Here is a 20,157-nt window from a genome sequence, read left to right on the forward strand (position 1 = left end):
GTGACTATTGGAGACAGTTCAGTTGTTAATATATCAACGCGTCTGAAATCCGCACTTGGCAGACAGTGGACAACAGACTGGTGAAGCAGAGTGCGAGGAACATCAAACGGAAATGTGGTCCCCGAAAACAGAAGAGGGAGAAGCGAAAGGGTGCATTGGCCCAGCCGTATCCACCAATTTCGGACCACTGAAGCGGACATTTCTAGACAATGCACGCTTACTGGATAAAGTGGATTTGTTACATCTGAGACTATTTCTACAGAGATGAAGTGTGCTGTTCTTTGTCTAACAGAAACCTGGCTAAACAAAAACATGCTGGACTCAGCCTTCCAGATCATCAATATTCAGTTATTCTGAGCGGACCGCCACCAACGTTCGGGGAAAACACTATATCAGGGGTTGTGTTAATGGAATATTTTCTGTATTTTTCAGTGTTTTTTTTTTTTTTAAAAAGGGAAAAAAAATATTTAAGCCAACCAGTCATTTGACAGGTTATAATTCACACCCAGACATTATAGACTGCCCATGTGATTCTGTAATTTTAGGTCACAGAGGCAACTAAAATCAGTCAGCAAAAAAAATCCTATCTGAATATCATTTCATGGACACTGAGCTGAATGTGTCTTGGGTTTTTGTCATTTTTCAGGGAATCAATTTAGTATCTTTAAATTGACTGGCATGATTCCTGGAGTACCGCAGCCTTTCTCATTCTGGAGCTGCTTTCTGGTGGTGGCAAGGAGTGCTGCAAGTGTATTTATACAGGTGAGCGAATAGACTGAACACTGTGGGCAGCTATTCTGTAGTTTATGTTTAACGTAAGTTTAGCTTTGCGGACGAACCGGAAAATAAATTTTGTTTCATCTCGGTCTCAACAAATGGGTGGCGGAGCGCATCGTCACGGTACATAGCTGGTAGATGCGTTTCTGTGTGTGATGAACGAAGGTGTCAAATCCTGTCGCTAACATGGACATAAAAGCTATAAATGGCTGGGAGAGTTCATCTATTAAATTGGCTGAAGATGAATGCATAAACTAAAAACTGGAGTATAGACACGCTTTATAAGCGTGTTTGTGACCCTGCCTCTATTATTAAATTGAATAGAATTTCAGACTTTTGTATAACTTTTCTACCAAGTTACCTTAGAAAGTGAGCTATTTTTGTTACAGATTAAGAAAAATAATTGTTAGGCATGCGCAAATATGAAAAATTGGACTGATGTTGTTATCCAATAGTAATTCTGCTGTTAGATTTACCCATATTTTATTTTCAAATTTTTTTTATCCGGTTACATGATTAATTGTAGAATAATTGATAAAATACTTGATTACTAAAATATTCATTTACAACAGCTATACTGCACTTTTATAACTGAAGGTTACATAATTTATTGTGCTTCAAAATATTTGCTGAAAACTGATATATTAAAATGTTCTCATCCTTGCAATAATATTTTCAGCCTATAACTGCATCGACCTTCATAATGGTTGCGTCCTGCGCCCTCTGTGTTGGTGCTGGCCAACATATCGACTGTCCCCTCACAACACTAAGCTCAGCATTTTACAAAGTGTGTGCACTGTTTTGATGCAGAGGTGCAGTTATGGTATGTGCTGCAAATGTTGACATCACTTTCTCACACAACCCTCATGCAACCCCAGAGAGCCACAACAAAACGTTACACCTGGTGCAACGCTGATACTGAAAGAAAAACGGACACATTTGGAAAAGTTCCCAAGGTTGGCAGAAGTGGTTGAATGCATCTCCTTTTGAAACCACCTAGGTAAAGACATTTAGAAATATCAGCCTAATAAGCTGATATTGTATAATGTGCATTTGTCAAACATGATGATTCAAACTTTTTTGAGACATGTTTGATCTCTCAAACATGTTGTCCCCATTATGTTTTGTTTATAAATTTGCTGCATGCAATTTGCGTACAATATAGCATAGTTAGTTAGTATTTATGCTATATTGTACGCAAATTGCGTGCAGTTACAGTTAGTATTCATCAAATGAACACCATCTTTGGACCAATCTCTTAAACTCATTGATTTCTCTAAGATTAATTGATTTCTGCATACAAAAAGTGGAAGCCACATTCAAAAATGAAACTTGACTTGTAGACCCTTAGATCCATTGACATTAAAAAAAAAATGTAGCAAATATATAATGGTTTATTAATGTGTGATGTGGAATCAGTTTTTGTGCGTGAAGTATCATCTTCCTGAAAATAAGTCATTTTTTTTGTCCAAACTGATTTAAATGGGGGTTCAAGGATTCAAGGATTTTTTTTATTGTCATATCACCTTGGGAGTTTGTGGTACGAAATTTGTACTGAGGTTCCGGATAAAGAAATCCACTACACAAAAAATAAATAAATCTTTAGAAATGTCAACGAATATCCTAATAGATATTTCTTAATATCTTAAGGTTGCCTTTTTTATTTATAGTTCATGTGCCTTTGCTATATAGTTCTAGCAAAGATACATTTAGGTTAATAGGGATATGCAGTTTAAAATAGTTGTAGTTGTAATTATAATTGTGATTTGATAACTGTAACAGATGTCTGCATTCCCAGTTCTGACATTCACCCTATGTTGTGGACACTTTGACAGACAGGTTTTGTCTGTTTCGTTCACTGCGCTGCTCTGAGCCTGTGGTGTATGAGCAAACAACTTTATGTTTAGAAATGTTCTGCTATTCTTCAGCCATCTGTTTGACATCGATGGTACTAAAATTGACTTCCTTTGAGAGAACTCACCGCATCATGGAAAACTGGCAGCCTGTAAACATGGGTATGTAAACATACCCATGTTTACAGGCTGCCACATGGCCTGATGTATACACATGTTGCCCATGGAGCAGTAGGCACCAACAAACTTATTCATCTGTAACATTAAAGCATTCATGGTGGGCCCTGTTTCTAAACATTGACAGAGAATGGCCATGTTAAGAGGAGACGTTCAGCAGCTGATAGGAGCAAAGTTATCATATACGCTCACTGCTGACGGCCTTTTTGGAGCTTTCACAACGTAATTAATCAGCAAATTGGATGAAGATGGAAACTGTAATTACCACATTTGTATTTAATGTTCTAGGCCAGGGATCAGCAACCTTTTCCATTTAAAGAGTAATTTTTTCCCTATTTGAGCTGGAGCAGCAGATAGCAGACTCTTGTACTAGGCAGTGCTGCTAATACTTGTAGCAATTCTGTTGGTGTTTTGCAGTATGAGAGACAGACTGTTGCATTATGTATTTCTTGTATTTGCTAGTAACTCCTAAAAAAACAAAACACTTTTTCTGAATACATTTTTCTCAGTTTGCACAGTTTTGCCAATTTTTCTCACATTTTAATAAACATATGACATTACTGAAGGGACATGATTTCTCAAACTGTTGTTCAACTCAAAATGTATTTTAATTTAAAAGGCAAATAGCACAACTTGGCTAATTTGCAGTTAAAGAAAAGCTTGCGATGGTGATTTCATCGGTAAATTTTGGGATGATTTTCAGTCGTGATAAACCCATATCAGTTTCTCATTTGTGCCTCCAAGCTTCTAACCTTCAAATACCAGGCCACTGTCATCCATGTTGTGTGTGGGCTGTGTGAGACTCCAGCCAACAGTTTCTGTATTAAACTCATAATCTGAGCAAGAGTTATGGAACTGTAATTGATGGACTGTGCTTAATTGATGGTCCTACCACCTCTCTGCTTTGACCACTTATTACTGCCTATCAATAGAGCGCTTCTAGTCTGTTTACAGACTTATGTTGCTCAGCAACAAAAGTGCTCTCTGTTTGGAGGTGCCTCACTCATCACCTCTTTCTTGTTCAGGTCAGAGGCAAATAGTAATTTGATCCAATCTAAAAACAATCATCTATACAGTGTGTGGACAGCTTTGTCTCCATCAACAGGACTGAAGCAGCAGTGAATCTAGCTCTGGGAGAGTCTCTGTGCAGTAAAAGAATAATGCGCCGAGTGTTGAGAGGTTTTCCAAACAATAGACGTTTGAGACGGTGGACATGTGATCAGTCCACCCAGTCTGACAGCTGGGCAGGGGAGGTGGCGGAACAGCAATTTGAGAACCTTCATCTGCAGTACCTTGACTCAAAACATGCAACAGTGTAATGTATTCTTCATATCAACCGCTGTGGAGGGGACCGCTCTGTAAAAACATTAACACCTGCTAAACAGTTAGCAAGTCAGAGACAGCATAATGGAAGGAATTACTAAAAGATGTTTCAGTTTTTCAAAATAATCTGAATTTAAATTGTTACACATTGAACTGCACTTTTAGAAAACTAAAAGCACACAATTTCCCTCCTTGTCTCCCTCCCTCCTTCTCAGCAATGTTTGGTTGTGGAGAGGGGTACATCCTGAACAGACTGCTAGCCCACAATATATGATAGTAATTATATATTATCAAATCAATCGGTTCTTCTTTCTTTGAAACATTCTGTTCCATGTTTGAAAGCATCTTACTCCAGCTGTTCTAGTGATATAACTACTAAGCATTTTCTCTACTTGATGCCTTAAGCCTCATGGTGTTAAATCAAGTTTGCAATCATGCTGAGCTTTGGTTGTCACCCTTTGTTACTTTGGCCAATCAGACACACTTCCTCAACAATGTTGTCCACAGTCTTCTCTGTGTAGCGTATTTAACAGTTAAAACGGTGTTTAAATCTCTTTCATGTATATTCATCTTTGGTCGGAGACCACAGCGCAGACGGAAAAAAAAGCCAAAAAAATGTAAAATCTCAGCTTTTCTAACAACTGACAAAAATGGTATGACGATGCAGTTGACCTGTATTTTAAGCATCCTTAATTAAAATCAGGCCAAAAAGGGAAGTTTTCAGGTTGCATAATGACGTCAGCTACATGAACTGACCTCAGTCTTTGTCCAGCTGTTTTCAGAAAGTTGAACCAAAAGCAAATTGGTGCAAAGTCATTTTACTATTTTTGTTTGAAATGGCTGTATAGTCACCGGTGTTAAGTAGGGCTGTGCGATATCACATAAACCAGGGGTGCCCAAACTTTTTGAGAGCAAGATCTACTTTCTCTCACCAGCCGCCTGAGCTCTACCTCATGACACAAAGACATAAAAATTGCAAATTAAACTCGGATTGACTTATTGTATATGAGACGGTTATAGTTATAGCTGCTATAACATGAGTTATAGCAGAAATAATAAAGTGACAGAAAACCTAACGCAGTTTGTTCCTCAGTGAGATTCTGACACTGAGAGCATGTTAGGTATATACCCTGCTCAAAAAAAATAAAGGGAACACTCAAAAACACATCCTAGATCTAAATGAATGAAATATTCTCATTGAATACTTTGTTCTGTACAAAGTTGAATGTGCTGACAACAAAATCACACAAAAATCATCAATGGAAATCAAATTTATTAACCAATGGAGGCCTGGATTTGGAGCCACACACAAAATTAAAGTGAAATGTTCCCTTTATTTTTTTGAGCAGTATATTTGTTCAAGGGGGTTTTTGCGGACTTCACAGAGGTCCAGATACAAATACAGTAGAATGTGAAGATTCTGCAAGCTGTGTGAACATTAGTCTGAATCCTTATTTATGGTGAGAAGTCAACATAAATGAGGAAAGTACCTTTCAGTTTCTGCTGGTGAATAAGGTCGCAGATGGTCAACCTTCATTACTGCTGAAGCAACAAAATATGGTTTCAGTGATGGTGACCAACATCCAGCTTTATCACCTTATTAAGGATAGTGTACATTTGGAAATATCTGAATAAGGATTTAGTAAGTAAATTCACTTTAGTTAAATAGCTGTTTTCTTGTCTTATGTGATGCATGTACCCAAACACAAAGTAAATTTATGTACAGATATATATGTTAAGAGGTATCGACACGACAGAGGTATAATAAATAATGGGAAACATGAAAACATGAACACAAAACTGAAGTTTTCCGTTTGTCAGCATGCAGTCCCAGCATTAAGACATGAACGATCTTGCCATTATTTGGTGCAGGCCAAAGCTATTTTAACCATATTGAAGCACTGCTATCGCAGGTGGCTTTCTCTGACTGCCTTCACCTGACGATAAATAAAGAGCAGATGAACCACAGCACTGCAAAATAATTGTATAATTATGCTGCAGGGTGTGTAAAAGTGGGGGCTGGTTCATTTCCTATAACTATAACCCAGCTTTCCACCAGCATTTAAATGCACCAGTTATGCAAGAATCTGAGGCTGTCTGAAGCGTGAAATGAGTCTCAAAAATCCTCTGCTCTCGTAACCTGATCTGTGCGAAAATGCAGTTTTGTCTGTGTGTATCAGGCAACTCGTGTGTACTTATTTAACATTTGCAGGTGTAGAAGGTTTGAATCCATAATTATCAGATTTGTGAGACTGAAGTTAAAAAATTTGTGTGTAGAAATCTAACGTTTGTAGAAATTTTTATTGTGTGTGTGTGTGTGTGTGTGTGTGTGTACTTTGATTTTGTATTCATAATTTCTTCATATTTGTATATGCATTTGACCACAGATTTACATGTACCCGGAGCTATGCACACATTTTCTTTTTACTGTTTACAAATCATATTTCACAAAATTACACACCATCATACCTAATTTGTCGTTTTCCTCCCGAGTATTGCGCTAATACCGCTGGAGGATTAAGAGACTTGGTCCATTGTACTCAGCGAACTTTGCCCCACGCACTTTTAAAGCGGGGGTTGCAGCGTTCCAGCATGCGCTTTTACCCCTCGCTTCCCCGCTGTCTGACCCGTCACAGTAAGACTATGGGAGGTTAAGCCTGAACCAGGTCCGGATAATTGATGTTTTTGCACCTGCCTTTTTAATGAGCTCTTCTAGCGCTCCCCACCACGCTGCTTCCGGCTTGCTCTGTTTTGACACCAACTGATTACCTCAACATGCATTACCGCGGTTGGCCAGTAGATTGTAGGCCAAATTTGTATCATTTCTACGGTATACCGTGCACTCCTAGTGTGACAGCTCCATACCCGTCCCATCATGCACACGCGGAGGCCAGTTGGTTGTATTTTATGCCATTTACTGGAACTGAAATGAATGGTCAACAACACACTAATAGCACAGTGAACTTCCCCAATGGTCCACTACTCACTCTGTGTACTTTAACAAAATTCCAAGGTAGCCTTTGAACATAACCATCAGCACTACTCAGAAGAGAACCGGATTTGATGGCTTACCACAGCAGAGCGCTGAACAGTGTGTGGAATTTCCGGTTTCCCCTCTTATTTATAAGCAACCAGTAGGGGGCGCCAAAAACCACCCATCACAGGACGATTATGAAATATGTTTTAGCAAGAATTTCATCTGTATATCCAATACCCGTTACACAACGTGGTTAGACTAGCAGCACAAATTAGCAGACAAGTATGTGTTTGAATTAATCTGCAAATGATTAACTGTCTGAAGCCACTTAAAGGAACATAGGTTTGTGGAGTTCTCCATAGATATGGGATTTCTAGGTATTCATCTTTCATGTATTAGTATTTTTTAACAACTGCAGTAAACGCCGTAGATCGCCGAAATGTAAATGCCTCGGCCTCTCTGTGGAAGACTATTTACCTTGCTGCTCGGTGGCTGCTTAGCTTTAGTACTAGAACTCTTAAGCTTCAACACACTGTTCTCACTCTTGTTCTCTGTAAACATGTCCTAAGTTGGCTTAAAGGCTGTTTTCCTGCTCCTTTAGTTTTGTAACTTGTGTCACTCATTAGCTAGAGCTTTTATAGAGTTCTTTTACAACATGGTTTCAATTACTTTGGGATTACAAATAAATGAGATTGCAGATGATTAAAATGGAATGGCAGAGTGTTTCATTGTTTATTAGCTGTAAACCACAAGCAGTTCTCTTTAATTTCCTGCTTTGTCCCTGGTGCCTGAGCAGACTTACTGTCTTTTGGACCATTTCCAACATAACTTGTGAAAGTAATTTATTTTCCACTAGACCACTCTAGTTCACATTGCTAATATTTTTCATCCATGCCAAATAGTGTAGAAGACTAACTGTTCCCCATGGTAAAGCTACAGAGCCTGCAATTTCTCTCACCATAACTGCAGCTGAAATAATTTGCTATATAATCTGATAGTAAGATTGCCAAATAAATGAATTATGAAGTTGACATCCTTAAGTCCATACAATCTAATCATATAAAATCATTGTACAAGTTAAAATATTAACTAAAACATAAATAATTTTATCTCTTATGAATACATAACAAGCTTTCAGTTGGTTAGGATGGGGGGGATGACGAACAGTATTTAAATTGTTGTGCAGCAGTTTGTTGCACATGTGTTTGCGTTTATATGCTAACATAAATGTATACATGCATGTACATACATATAAGAGTGAAAGTCCTACTGTGCTAGTGCAAATGTGCTTATTTGTTTTCAGCTGTGTAGCTGACTGCAATAGACGTTAGATATTCACTGTGTTCACCAGATAGAAACTATTCTTATGTTGGAGTTTTTGTTCTTCATGCTCTGTAGCACCAACTTGAGGGTAAAACTCTACCCTATGACCAGGATGTGTTGGGTCGTTTTGCTGGTCCTAGACCTGTATAAGTCATAAATGGATGGAACGTCAATCCTGATGATCGTCAGACCTAATTGTTTGTTGCAGTTTGGATATGTCCCTATTTTGTGACTGATTCAAAGCAGTGATGTGCGGTGAGGTTCATAGCTGGTGAGGCACTGACTTAATCATAATCAGATTTACAAATATAGACACCCTGCATGTTGTTGTTTACATATGGAAATTTCAAGGATACGGACAACGCTGGAGGGCAAAAAGACTATTCTTTTACATACCATCCATAACTGTGCTGACGCGGTAGAATAATTCCATTAACTCAAAGAAACTTGGAAATGTAGGTATTATTAATTTAGTGCTATGCTCCACAGTAAAGGGAAAAACCGTTTAAGTACAACTAAACACCACTTCTTTCTTGTCCTCTGTATTGGCCAAGCTACACACAGACTTTTTGGTATTGCAAGTGCCGTTTTTGGTATTTGCTATAGCACCCCCTGCCATGAGGCAAGATGACTGCCTACCTCACGTCGAATCTGTTCTCAGCCGTTTATGATCAGCGCACGAAACATGTTACACACACACAGTTGATGACAAAAAACACTGTACATTATATAAATGAGCTAAATTATGGAAAATCAATTCATATATTAAATGTTTTTTAACCATTTTATTGGTGACGTGCAGATAGGAGGAACACGCTCCCATTGAATGGCAGCCAGCACAGTTAGCAAGAGGTTGCACAATCCAAGGTGAGGCTGAGCTCCCTGCTGCCTCACCAGCTGCGCTTCCGAGCATTTTAATAGGAAATTGCGAAACTTCAGCAATTGTGAAGAAAAAATAATCAAAATTGGTTAAGCGCAATGAAAAATACTTTATAGTACAAACCACAGGGTAAAAATATAAATATAAATGTTCTTATATATTATTTTTCCATGATGATAGGTTAGACTCTGCCTCCATCCGTCATTTGCACAGACTTTAGCAAGTTTTGCTGCAGGTGGCTCTGACTGGAACTAAAACATTCAGGATGCATGTTTTCCTCGAGGACCGACTTTGGGCACCCCTGGTCTAAGTGGATGAAGCGTAGACCCAAGTTGACTGCATCCTCTGGCGACCTGTTGACCAGAAAACTAAATTCTAGGGTGCCTGTGATGTCTTTCAAATGTTTCAGCACTTGGCAATCAAATGTTTTCATGACCACAGACATCAGGGCAATTAACCTGTAGGCGTTTAGTCCTGTGATGGTCTGTTTCTTGGAGTCTTTTTTGGTGTATTTTCTGTGAATGTCGGACTTTTTGTAGATGCATTATTGAGAAATTAAGTTGCATTTACCACCTATTTGGTTGCCCTCTTGAACCCCGAGTTGCAATTTGTTTTTTAAGTTTTGGGAAGGTAGTGGAAAGATTTTGGTGCATGAAGTGCCACAGTCTCGAAACATGTGCAAATCTCCAACTGTCAATGGGTGACAGGCAAGTCAGTCACAGGGCAGTGCAGCAACCCACAGAACACACTACCATGCTCACGCACGTACGCACGCACACACACGTGCGCACACGCACACACGCACACACGCACTCCTAAGAACATTAGCCTCAACTCTTTTGACATTAGATGTCTGTCCGTCAATTAAAAAAAAATCAAACCAAATATCCAATCATTTCTGTACGTGCCACTTTTTTTTGTTTGTCTTGACTGAAGCAAACCAGAGTGTATTGGACCATAACTTTAAAAATGAAGAATGAACCATACTGCCCCAGTACTATTATGCACAACTACTTAGTGCTGAATAATTAGTTAAAACCAGAAATTTTGTATTGCTATGGGCAGCATCTGGCCCATCCTTAAAGATCTTAGAAAGTTCATTTTTAATCTTATATTGGGGAGGGGGAGGGGGAGTCTTCTAAAATACAATTAAATTGCAGTACATCAATTACTCTGAGAATTTGGACAAATTTGAGTTTTTCAGCAGATAGAGGGATTATTTTCTATTCCACATTCTGTCTGTTGCTATTCTAAGCTCTTGCACACACACAATTTTATTTTCTTTTTCCTTTAGCTTCATATATAAAAACTGAATTATAGCAACAGAAAATTTTACCTAATTGAGGTACACCTTTGCACTTTTGAGATTTGCAGTGTATGAAACGGTGTGTGTGCTAAGTACTTAAAATTTTGATTTTAGCCATCCATGTGAAGTCTGTGAGAGGCTCTTTACATTATCTTCCTAGGTGATTCAATTACAAATGGAGGATTCTCTAGTATTACTATTACTTTGTTAATTTACCCCAAAGGTTTTATGAGGGGAGGAGAATGAGCATACTCCCTAAAACTCCTCCCCTTGGCAGCAATTCTCTGCTGCAGAGTTAAGTGTCAGCACAGTCTCTCCATTTAGACCTTCTTATGCTGTATTTCATGGTGGTAATCCATTGTCAAACAAAATAACTATTTGTTGGATTACTTGAGTTTTACTTTTATTGTGTAGTTTTTTTTTAAGAATACCATAGTATTACTCTATGTTAGCAGGATTGTTATTTGCAGCACACAAAAAGCTGGAGGGCATGAACACATTAGTGCTAATCAATAGCAGCTGCTTGATGAAATGGCAAAATGTAAGAATGTTGAAAAAGCCAAGGTCATCCATGCCAAATACTCTGTTGTTGAAACACTACTCTGAAGCTAATTTTTTGCTAAGAAAGCAAATTATGAACGTGATCTTTAGTCATTGTGTGGTAACTGATGCACATCATGTCTAATATTTATGTCCACTCCATTCAAATACTGCCAAGTTAGTCCTAACCTTTATTTTGTTTAACAACTACTTCCCGACTTGGGAATACATATGTAAATACATATTGGTGGAAAAATGTAGTTTGCCACCAATAACATTGCAGATATTGTCATTTGTATCTCTACGTCTAAATCTCATCATCCATAAGATGATGGATGATGTGTAAGTAAATATTTACACATTTCCCCATTTTCTGGATATTTTTATCAGACAACCTTCTAAAACTCATAATATAGTCCTCTTAAGCTGAGAAGATAGAGTAGGAGCTTCACTAATTTAACTAATTATTGTATTTATACATTGATAAATGCTCCCCTCTTCTCCATCCTCCCAAGACACATTTTCTTCTGACAGAACCTTTTTGCTTTTAGCTTCGGTAACAAAACAATGGACTGTTCCAACTTCAGCTTAAATCTGTCATGCTCGTTGGGGCTTTGGTACTGGCAAACTCATTGATGTCACTTTGTGAGCTTGAAATGCTCCTGGACCAAAGCTATCTAATGTACGTAATAAGGTTGGACGAATATATCGATCAGCGACAGTAGAGTGAACCCTTCAATGGGGAACTTTCCTGCCGCACCTCCTACTGGGCTTAGGGAAACCCTGTACAAGAAACTCTGTACAATTATTTTATTTTGTTGAGTAATGTGACGATATTTGTTGTTCTCAGGAGCCGTTTGAGGATGGCTTTCCTAATGGTGATGAGCTGTCGCCGGCTGAAGAGGCTGCTGCTAAAGAGGCAGCAGAGCCCAAAGGAGTGGTCAAGTTTGGCTGGATTAAGGGGGTGCTGGTAAGTCACTTTAAAAATTCTGGTTTGATTCCCTTGTATCTCTGGTTTGATTCCCTTGTATCTCAAGCATTTCTCATTTGAGAGTAGAGGACAGTGATTGATTTTTAAATCTTTGCCGAAGTAGATAAGATCAGAAGATAAGATCGGCTTCACATGTAAAAACTGACTAAATGTTTTTAGGTAACACTTTATTTGACGGGGAGTGCATAAGACTGACATGACACGGTCAAACATGAAATAACACCTGTCATGAACATGAAGGAGTCTTTATGAATGTTGCCATGACGTCATTCGGTAAATAATGACACTTTTAATGCAAAGTTGCTTTAAAGGTTGCCTTGAAAGTCCATTAAAAGTGCCAACTTTCCATTAAAATGTAATTATTTACAAATTAATGCAAAGTTGGGACTTTCAATGGACTTTCAAGGCAACTTTTAAAGCAACTTTGCATTAAAAGTGGCATTATTTACCGAATGACACTTCATGACAACAGTCATAGGCGTTCATAAAGACTCCATGTTCATGACAGGCGCTATGTCATGTTTATGACAGTGTCATGTCACAGTCTTATGCAAACCCTGTCAAATAAAGTGTTACCAGTTTTTACATCTCCCAAAATTAAGGAAATCAGCTGGCCAATAAATCGGTGCACCCCTAGTTCTGATATGCTGACAGCTTCAGTATCCGGACACCAGAGATGATATTCCACTGTAACTTTCATGGCTCCTCATAGGTGAATTCGCAATATTTGTGTTAAATAGAAGCAGCGCTATAGATTTACTTTGAGGCAATCCCTAAAACACTTTGCTTTCTTCTGTGACATGAAACATTTTAAAGAAATTAGCCAAGTAATAGAAGCAGATGTTTTTCATTTCTCTGTATGTGAAGGTGCTAGATCAGTGGTTCTTAACCTTTTTAGAGGTACCGAACCCACCAGTTTCATATGAGCATTCACTGAACCCTTCTGTAGCGATAAATAAAATATTATTTTTTTCCCCAAATTCAAAACATAGATCGTTAAGTCTTCTTAAAAGGTAGAGTCTCTGAGAACAGTTCTTCAAAATATAGTCAGTGCTTTCAGCAAAGTTGAGCTGACTGTCCAGGAATGACCCAAGGTATTTAAAATTTGCCACAGTTTCAACAGGTTGGCCATCGAGAGAAACTGGAACCACTTTAAGGTCTTGTTTAGATCATTTAATTAGCTCTACATTCTTAAGAGAATGAAAAACTAATAAATAAAGATTTTGTGGTATTCTGATTTAGTAATGTAATTATATTAGTTGTGTTACCACCCCCACGGCACTAGAGGCAGTAGCAACCCCGAAAAGATGCGACTAAGGAACAGATTTAGAAGTACACCGAAAGCTACAGAATTTGGTAAAAACTGTGAGCTTTGCTTAAGTAATTAAAGACACAAGTTCAAATCCATGCTGAGAGTGGATGGAGGAGCACTTCAATCAGTGCTCCTCCACAGCACTGATTGGTTAAGCAATGTAACGTGATCCTCTGCAGCAAGTGATGGTAAAGCAGGGCGCGTCATCACGACTTTACACAAGTGTGTCTTTACCTCCGGGGCAGAGGCTCCGCCGAACCCAGGTGAAGAACCACTGTGCTAGATTGATATGTCCAATACTTTTTTTTATGTAATGACATGGGTTCTGTGTTCCAGAGATGAATGTTTTTGTGCTAAATCTGTAAATCAGCCATAGAAAAAAGAGCAAGTGACTGCAAAGATGATGTTAAAACTGGGAAGACATATCTTTTACCTACTTGGGCAGGAAGGCCACGCAGAGGAGAAGAAGCCATGACTCACTCATCTTTGGAGCCATTTCTTTTTGGTCTGAGACTAAAATTAAAGTGTTTGGACAAAATTGCCATTGTTATGAAACTTTGAAAGACTGGCTACAAGACCGGAAACACAGTCCAAACTGTGAAATACGGGATGGCACGGTATTGTATTATTGCAGAAGAGACAGACTTAATAGACATCATGAGTAAAGAACATTATGCAAAAATATTATAAGAAAGTCTCAAAACACCAGCGAGTCTTTCAAATGGACAATAACCCCAAATTATGTCAAAAGCGGGTAAAAGTCCATGTGAGCTGAGCTAGAAGCTAAGATTTTATCTCCACTGTCGCTATGCATGCTCAGTCTGAGGGATGGCTGTAAAGTCAATGACACAATGCAAACGATTGTCACCAGTGCTCGTCCAGTAGGAGTGAATGACTCGATGCAATTTTCTGGGTTTCCTTTGATAAAAATCCTTTTTTAAACTGATGTTAATAATGAACTGAACTGAATGCACTGTTTGATAACTAGAATAGAATAGAATTTAATAGAATACACTTTCGTCATCCCAAAAGGGAAATTGCTTATTTCCTGACAAGCTACAATTTGGGATTCTGTATGATTGAATTTAAAAGACTTATTGTGAATTGGTGCTATATAAATAACTTGAACCGTATTAAAAACTGTGTGCAAGTGAAGAGGCCTTCAGCCAGTTCATTCAGGAGGATTAACAACATCATCAGGTATTCCTTTCCTCCATCTTATCTCTTCTTCTACCCTCTACAATCAGTACTATTCTCGTACACCACCTAGTGGTAGACACAATAATATGTTACTGCATAAATCTAGTGGAAGTCTTTCAAAGTCTGGCATTTTGAGCAACAAGAAGTTGCTGAAAGAAGTTAACTTCCAGGGTTTCCCCCGAGAAAACTTGCTAAGCCCGGTGGTGGGGGTGACGAGGTGGTCCACCAGCGGTCCACCGTTTGTTTTTTTTTTTGTATTGAAAGATGTTAAGGTGACAGGAAATTTAAAAATATCACTCGATAATTATACGTTATGGGAAAACATCGCCAGTGAAACACTACTTAAATCCACAATTAGTCTTAAAAACAACAAATCAAAATAGACAATTAAAATGAATATCAATTATTTGCACTTTTGTTTAATCCAAATTAAGTCAGCAGCTCCATCAGGCCCCCCAGGGCTTCAGGGGCCCCATAAATGCTAATATTTTAACACAGACCACAGATACATGAATGTAACACTTGTTTATTGAGATGATCAATGCTGCTAAATTTGATTAAATTTCAGCATACATAAATTGAAAGATTTTAAATTGCTTAACATTTAAATCTAAGATTTTAAGGAGCTGGCAAGTTTACTTTGTAAAAGTTCAAAGAACAATATTCATAGTTGGATTGCTTTGTTACCCTAGCTACAATCGAGAGACAACAGGCGCAAATCGTGACACCGCACCTACTAATGGCACTTCCGGTGGCAGGTGTCATTATGCGCCGCAAGTGCCACTGTTTTCGGGGCTAGCTGCCAGTGTTGTCACTGACTTCGGCATCTCATACTGGCACTTCCTCTGATACCTGCATTAGTGCCACTGTTTTCGGGGCTAGCTGCCAGTGTTGTCACCAATGTTCCCTCTAATTTTTCATGTGTCTGGGCATACACAAAAGCTCCCTGAGCACACTGAGGACCACTGTGAGCAACATCAGATGTGCACGCTGTAACCACACACACCACACTTTTCCCGCTGAAAGCTCACTTGGTACTTTGTCTTCGCTGCATGTCTTGCAGAGTAGGCCTTTCTCACTCGAAAAAGAAAAAAACTCACCCAGTTTCACCGCTTGTTCTTCTATTTGCACATACTCAGACAGCCATTACATCCTAAAAGAACCGCATTTCTTTTTTACTTTGTCTTGGTGAGCGGATGTGTCGCTGCCCGTTCGTTTCGCCATTATAAGGGGTTGCGTTTCTTAACTCCACCGCACTGTTGTTAGCAAGCTAACCTGCACAGCGCGTATGGGCAGGACACATAGAGCTATCAACGCTATGATTGGCTGCATAGCATAATTAAACCGTATCGTATCATTGGCTGAACATCTGTAACTCACTGCGTTACATTGAAAAATGGTACGGAATAAGACATCATTGGTCTAATTTAACATATTAGATTCGGTCTAATATTAGATGTTAATACGTTTATGGTGGATTTTATTTTATGCGCTGCATAGATTTTCTTGTGTACTGAGACTGTGCGAGCAGAGCGCGATTGCGCAGGCGCGCAGCTTAGAGGGAACATTGGTTGTCACTGCCTTTGTCTGACTTCGGCACTTCATACTGGCACTTCCTGTGACACCTGCCATTAGTGCCACTGTTTTCGGGGCTAGCGGTCAGTGTTGTCACTGACTTCGGCTGATCTCGGCACCTTGTACTGGCACTTCCTGAGACACCTGCCATTTAGTGCCACTGTTTTCGGGGCTAGCGGTCAGTGTCGTCACTGCCTTCGTCTGACTTCGGCTGACCTCGGCACCTCGTACTGGCACTTCCTCTGACACCTGCCATTAGTGCCACTGTTTTCGGGGCTAGCAGTCAGTGTTGTCACTGACTTCGGCTGACCTCGGCACCTCATACTGGCACCTCCCACGCCTCACGGACCGTTCTCGCCTATTTTCGCTGACGAGATTTAGGGCGGCCATCTTAGAGCAGTCGACTGCTCCACTCAGCGTTATACGTTTGACAGGCACAATGACGTATTTGAGCATTTATTCTTTCATAACACGCTGTTTTGTTACTGGAAACCTTATACTATTAAACAATTGTATTTTTTAATTGTATTATACATAGTTAAGCATATTTAAATATGCTTCGTGGGGAAAACGATAGAATAGGAATAGAATATTCTTTGGTGACAGCTTCTGTGTCAGATTTAATATGAATGAATTTATAATTAATGAAAGCAACGGTGGATCTGGCACAAAGTATTACATTTCCTCTTAAGTGTTGTGTTCCCTCAAAAAAGCAAATATGCCCTGGTCTTTTTTTTTATACAGTCTCAAATTTCAATTTCCAATAAAGAGCCTCAGTGAAAACATGTTGATAACTGCCATAAGGTGTCACTTGTGCCACAGGCTTCCGGGTGAGGTGCCACTTGTGCCACCTTACTCTGTAGTAACCTTACCACTGGGTAAGGTGGCACAAGTAAGGTGGCCATGGGTGCCACAGGCTGCTAACCTCATTCTCTATCTGTTTCAGACAGAATGTAGCATATGAATAACTTTAGTTCAAACAAATAGAAATAGAATATATCTTAATTAAAACATAATTCTCATACATATTTAAACATACAGCCGGTGTTCAGACTTAACAGAGAAAGACAACTCCTGCACTGAATGCATGTCAGATGGGACCTATTCTGTGACAGCTGATAATAGCTACCACTAGGTACCCATCACTACAACCGACACTAGGACGCCATGGTACGTCAGTGCTGACAAGCTCATGTCAGTTCCAGATTATAATTATTTTCATACAATGACCTTAATATAATGCTATTGATGATTAAACCGGGTAAGTTCACTAATATTGACTTATTAGTTAATATTAGTGACAGTGGCAACATGAGATATTGACAATTCCAGAGTGACATTATGTTCAGCATGGTTCCATGACAGTGCACAGGATGTCATAAGTTATAGTGGCTGCCTGGTCTATTATCTAATAGACCAGGCAGNCAGGTGAAGAACCACTGTGCTAGATTGATATGTCCAATACTTTTTTTTATGTAATGACATGGGTTCTGTGTTCCAGAGATGAATGTTTTTGTGCTAAATCTGTAAATCAGCCATAGAAAAAAGAGCAAGTGACTGCAAAGATGATGTTAAAACTGGGAAGACATATCTTTTACCTACTTGGGCAGGAAGGCCACGCAGAGGAGAAGAAGCCATGACTCACTCATCTTTGGAGCCATTTCTTTTTGGTCTGAGACTAAAATTAAAGTGTTTGGACAAAATTGCCATTGTTATGAACCTTTGAAAGACTGGCAACAAGACCGGAAACACAGTCCAAACTGTGAAATACGGGATGGCACGGTATTGTATTATTGCAGAAGAGACAGACTTAATAGACATCATGAGTAAAGAACATTATGCAAAAATATTATAAGAAAGTCTCAAAACACCAGCGAGTCTTTCAAATGGACAATAACCCCAAATTATGTCAAAAGCGGGTAAAAGTCCATGTGAGCTGAGCTAGAAGCTAAGATTTTATCTCCACTGTCGCTATGCATGCTCAGTCTGAGGGATGGCTGTAAAGTCAATGACACAATGCAAACGATTGTCACCAGTGCTCGTCCAGTAGGAGTGAATGACTCGATGCAATTTTCTGGGTTTCCTTTGATAAAAATCCTTTTTTAAACTGATGTTAATAATGAACTGAATGCACTGTTTGATAACTAGAATAGAATAGAATTTAATAGAATACACTTTCGTCATCCCAAAAGGGAAATTGCTTATTTCCTGACAAGCTACAATTTGGGATTCTGTATGATTGAATTTAAAAGACTTATTGTGAATTGGTGCTATATAAATAACTTGAACCGTATTAAAAACTGTGTGCAAGTGAAGAGGCCTTCAGCCAGTTCATTCAGGAGGATTAACAACATCATCAGGTATTCCTTTCCTCCATCTTATCTCTTCTTCTACCCTCTACAATCAGTACTATTCTCGTACACCACCTAGTGGTAGACACAATAATATGTTACTGCATAAATCTAGTGGAAGTCTTTCAAAGTCTGGCATTTTGAGCAACAAGAAGTTGCTGAAAGAAGTTAACTTCCAGGGTTTCCCCCGAGAAAACTTGCTAAGCCCGGTGGTGGGGGTGACGAGGTGGTCCACCAGCGGTCCACCGTTTGTTTTTTTTTTTGTATTGAAAGATGTTAAGGTGACAGGAAATTTAAAAATATCACTCGATAATTATACGTTATGGGAAAACATCGCCAGTGAAACACTACTTAAATCCACAATTAGTCTTAAAAACAACAAATCAAAATAGACAATTAAAATGAATATCAATTATTTGCACTTTTGTTTAATCCAAATTAAGTCAGCAGCTCGATCAGGTCCCACAGGGCTTCAGGGGCCCCATAAATGCTAATATTTTAAAACAGACCACAGATACATAAATGTAACACTTGTTTATTGAGATTATCAATGCTGTTAAACTTGATTCAATTTCAGCATACATAACTTAAATGATTTTAAATTGTTTAACATTTAAATACAAGATTTTAAGGAGCTGGCAAGTTTACTTTGTAAAAGTTCAAAGAACAATATTCATAGTTGGATTGCTTTGTTACCCTAGCTACAATCGAGAGACAACAGGCGCAAATCGTGACACCGCACCTACTAATGGCACTTCCGGTGGCAGGTGTCATTATGCGCCACAAGTGCCACTGTTTTCGGGGCTGGCTGCCAGTGTTGTCACTGACTTCGGCTGACTTCGGCACCTCATACTGGCACTTCCGCTGACACCTGCCATTAGTGCCACTGTTTTCGGGGCTAGCTGCCAGTGTTGTCACCAATGTTCCCTCTAATTTTTCATGTGTCTGGGCATACACAAAAGCTCCCTGAGCACACTGAGGAACATCAGATGTGCACGCTGTAACCACACACATCACAGCCGTTCAAAATCATAGCAAGTTACATGGCTTATTAAAAGAATCAAATCACAGCAGCAATTTTTGTTTAATTAGTTTACTTTTAATATAAGCGATTTGGCCCACTTAAAATGGAAGACAAAAATCTTGTTGGTGTTCATGAGATGTGTAGTATGTTATGTTATGTGTAATATGAGAGTATAAGAGTCCTGCTTTGTGACGCTTGAGGTAGTCCAACTTCCATTCAGTCCACACTTTTCCCGCTGAAAGCTCATTTGGTACTTTGGCTTCGCTGCATGTCTTGCAGAGTAGACCTTTCTCACTCGAAAAAGAAAAAATCTCACCCAGTTTCACCGCTTGTTCTTCTATTTGCACATACTCAGACAGCCATTCCATCCTAAAAGAACCGCATTTCTTTTTTACTTTGTCTTGGTGAGTGGATGTGTCGCTGCCCGTCCGTTTCGCCATGATAAGGGGTTGAGTTTCTCAACTCCACCGCACTGTTGTTAGCAAGCTAACCTGCACGGCGCGTATGTGCAGGGCACATAGAGCTATCAACGCTATGATTGGCTGCAT

At 39.1% G+C, this 20,157-nt stretch overlaps 1 protein-coding gene across 1 annotated transcript in view; it reads left to right on the forward strand.

The window, feature by feature from the left end:
* The window catches only part of LOC106940701 (solute carrier family 12 member 2-like), a gene marked incomplete at its 5' end in the record, with an annotated part of 45,889 nt that overhangs the window by 4,085 nt on the left and 21,647 nt on the right, over positions 1-20,157 (forward strand). Inside the window, one exon of the mRNA XM_015023504.1 lies at positions 12,007-12,126. Within this exon, the coding sequence (XP_014878990.1) occupies positions 12,007-12,126 (120 nt within the window). The remainder of the gene's footprint in view (positions 1-12,006; positions 12,127-20,157) is intronic.

The sequence above is a fragment of the Poecilia latipinna genome, unplaced genomic scaffold (assembly GCF_001443285.1).
Source record: "Poecilia latipinna isolate Pla-1442-1.1 unplaced genomic scaffold, P_latipinna-1.0 Scaffold3329, whole genome shotgun sequence".
NCBI classification, from domain to species: Eukaryota; Metazoa; Chordata; class Actinopteri; order Cyprinodontiformes; family Poeciliidae; genus Poecilia; species Poecilia latipinna.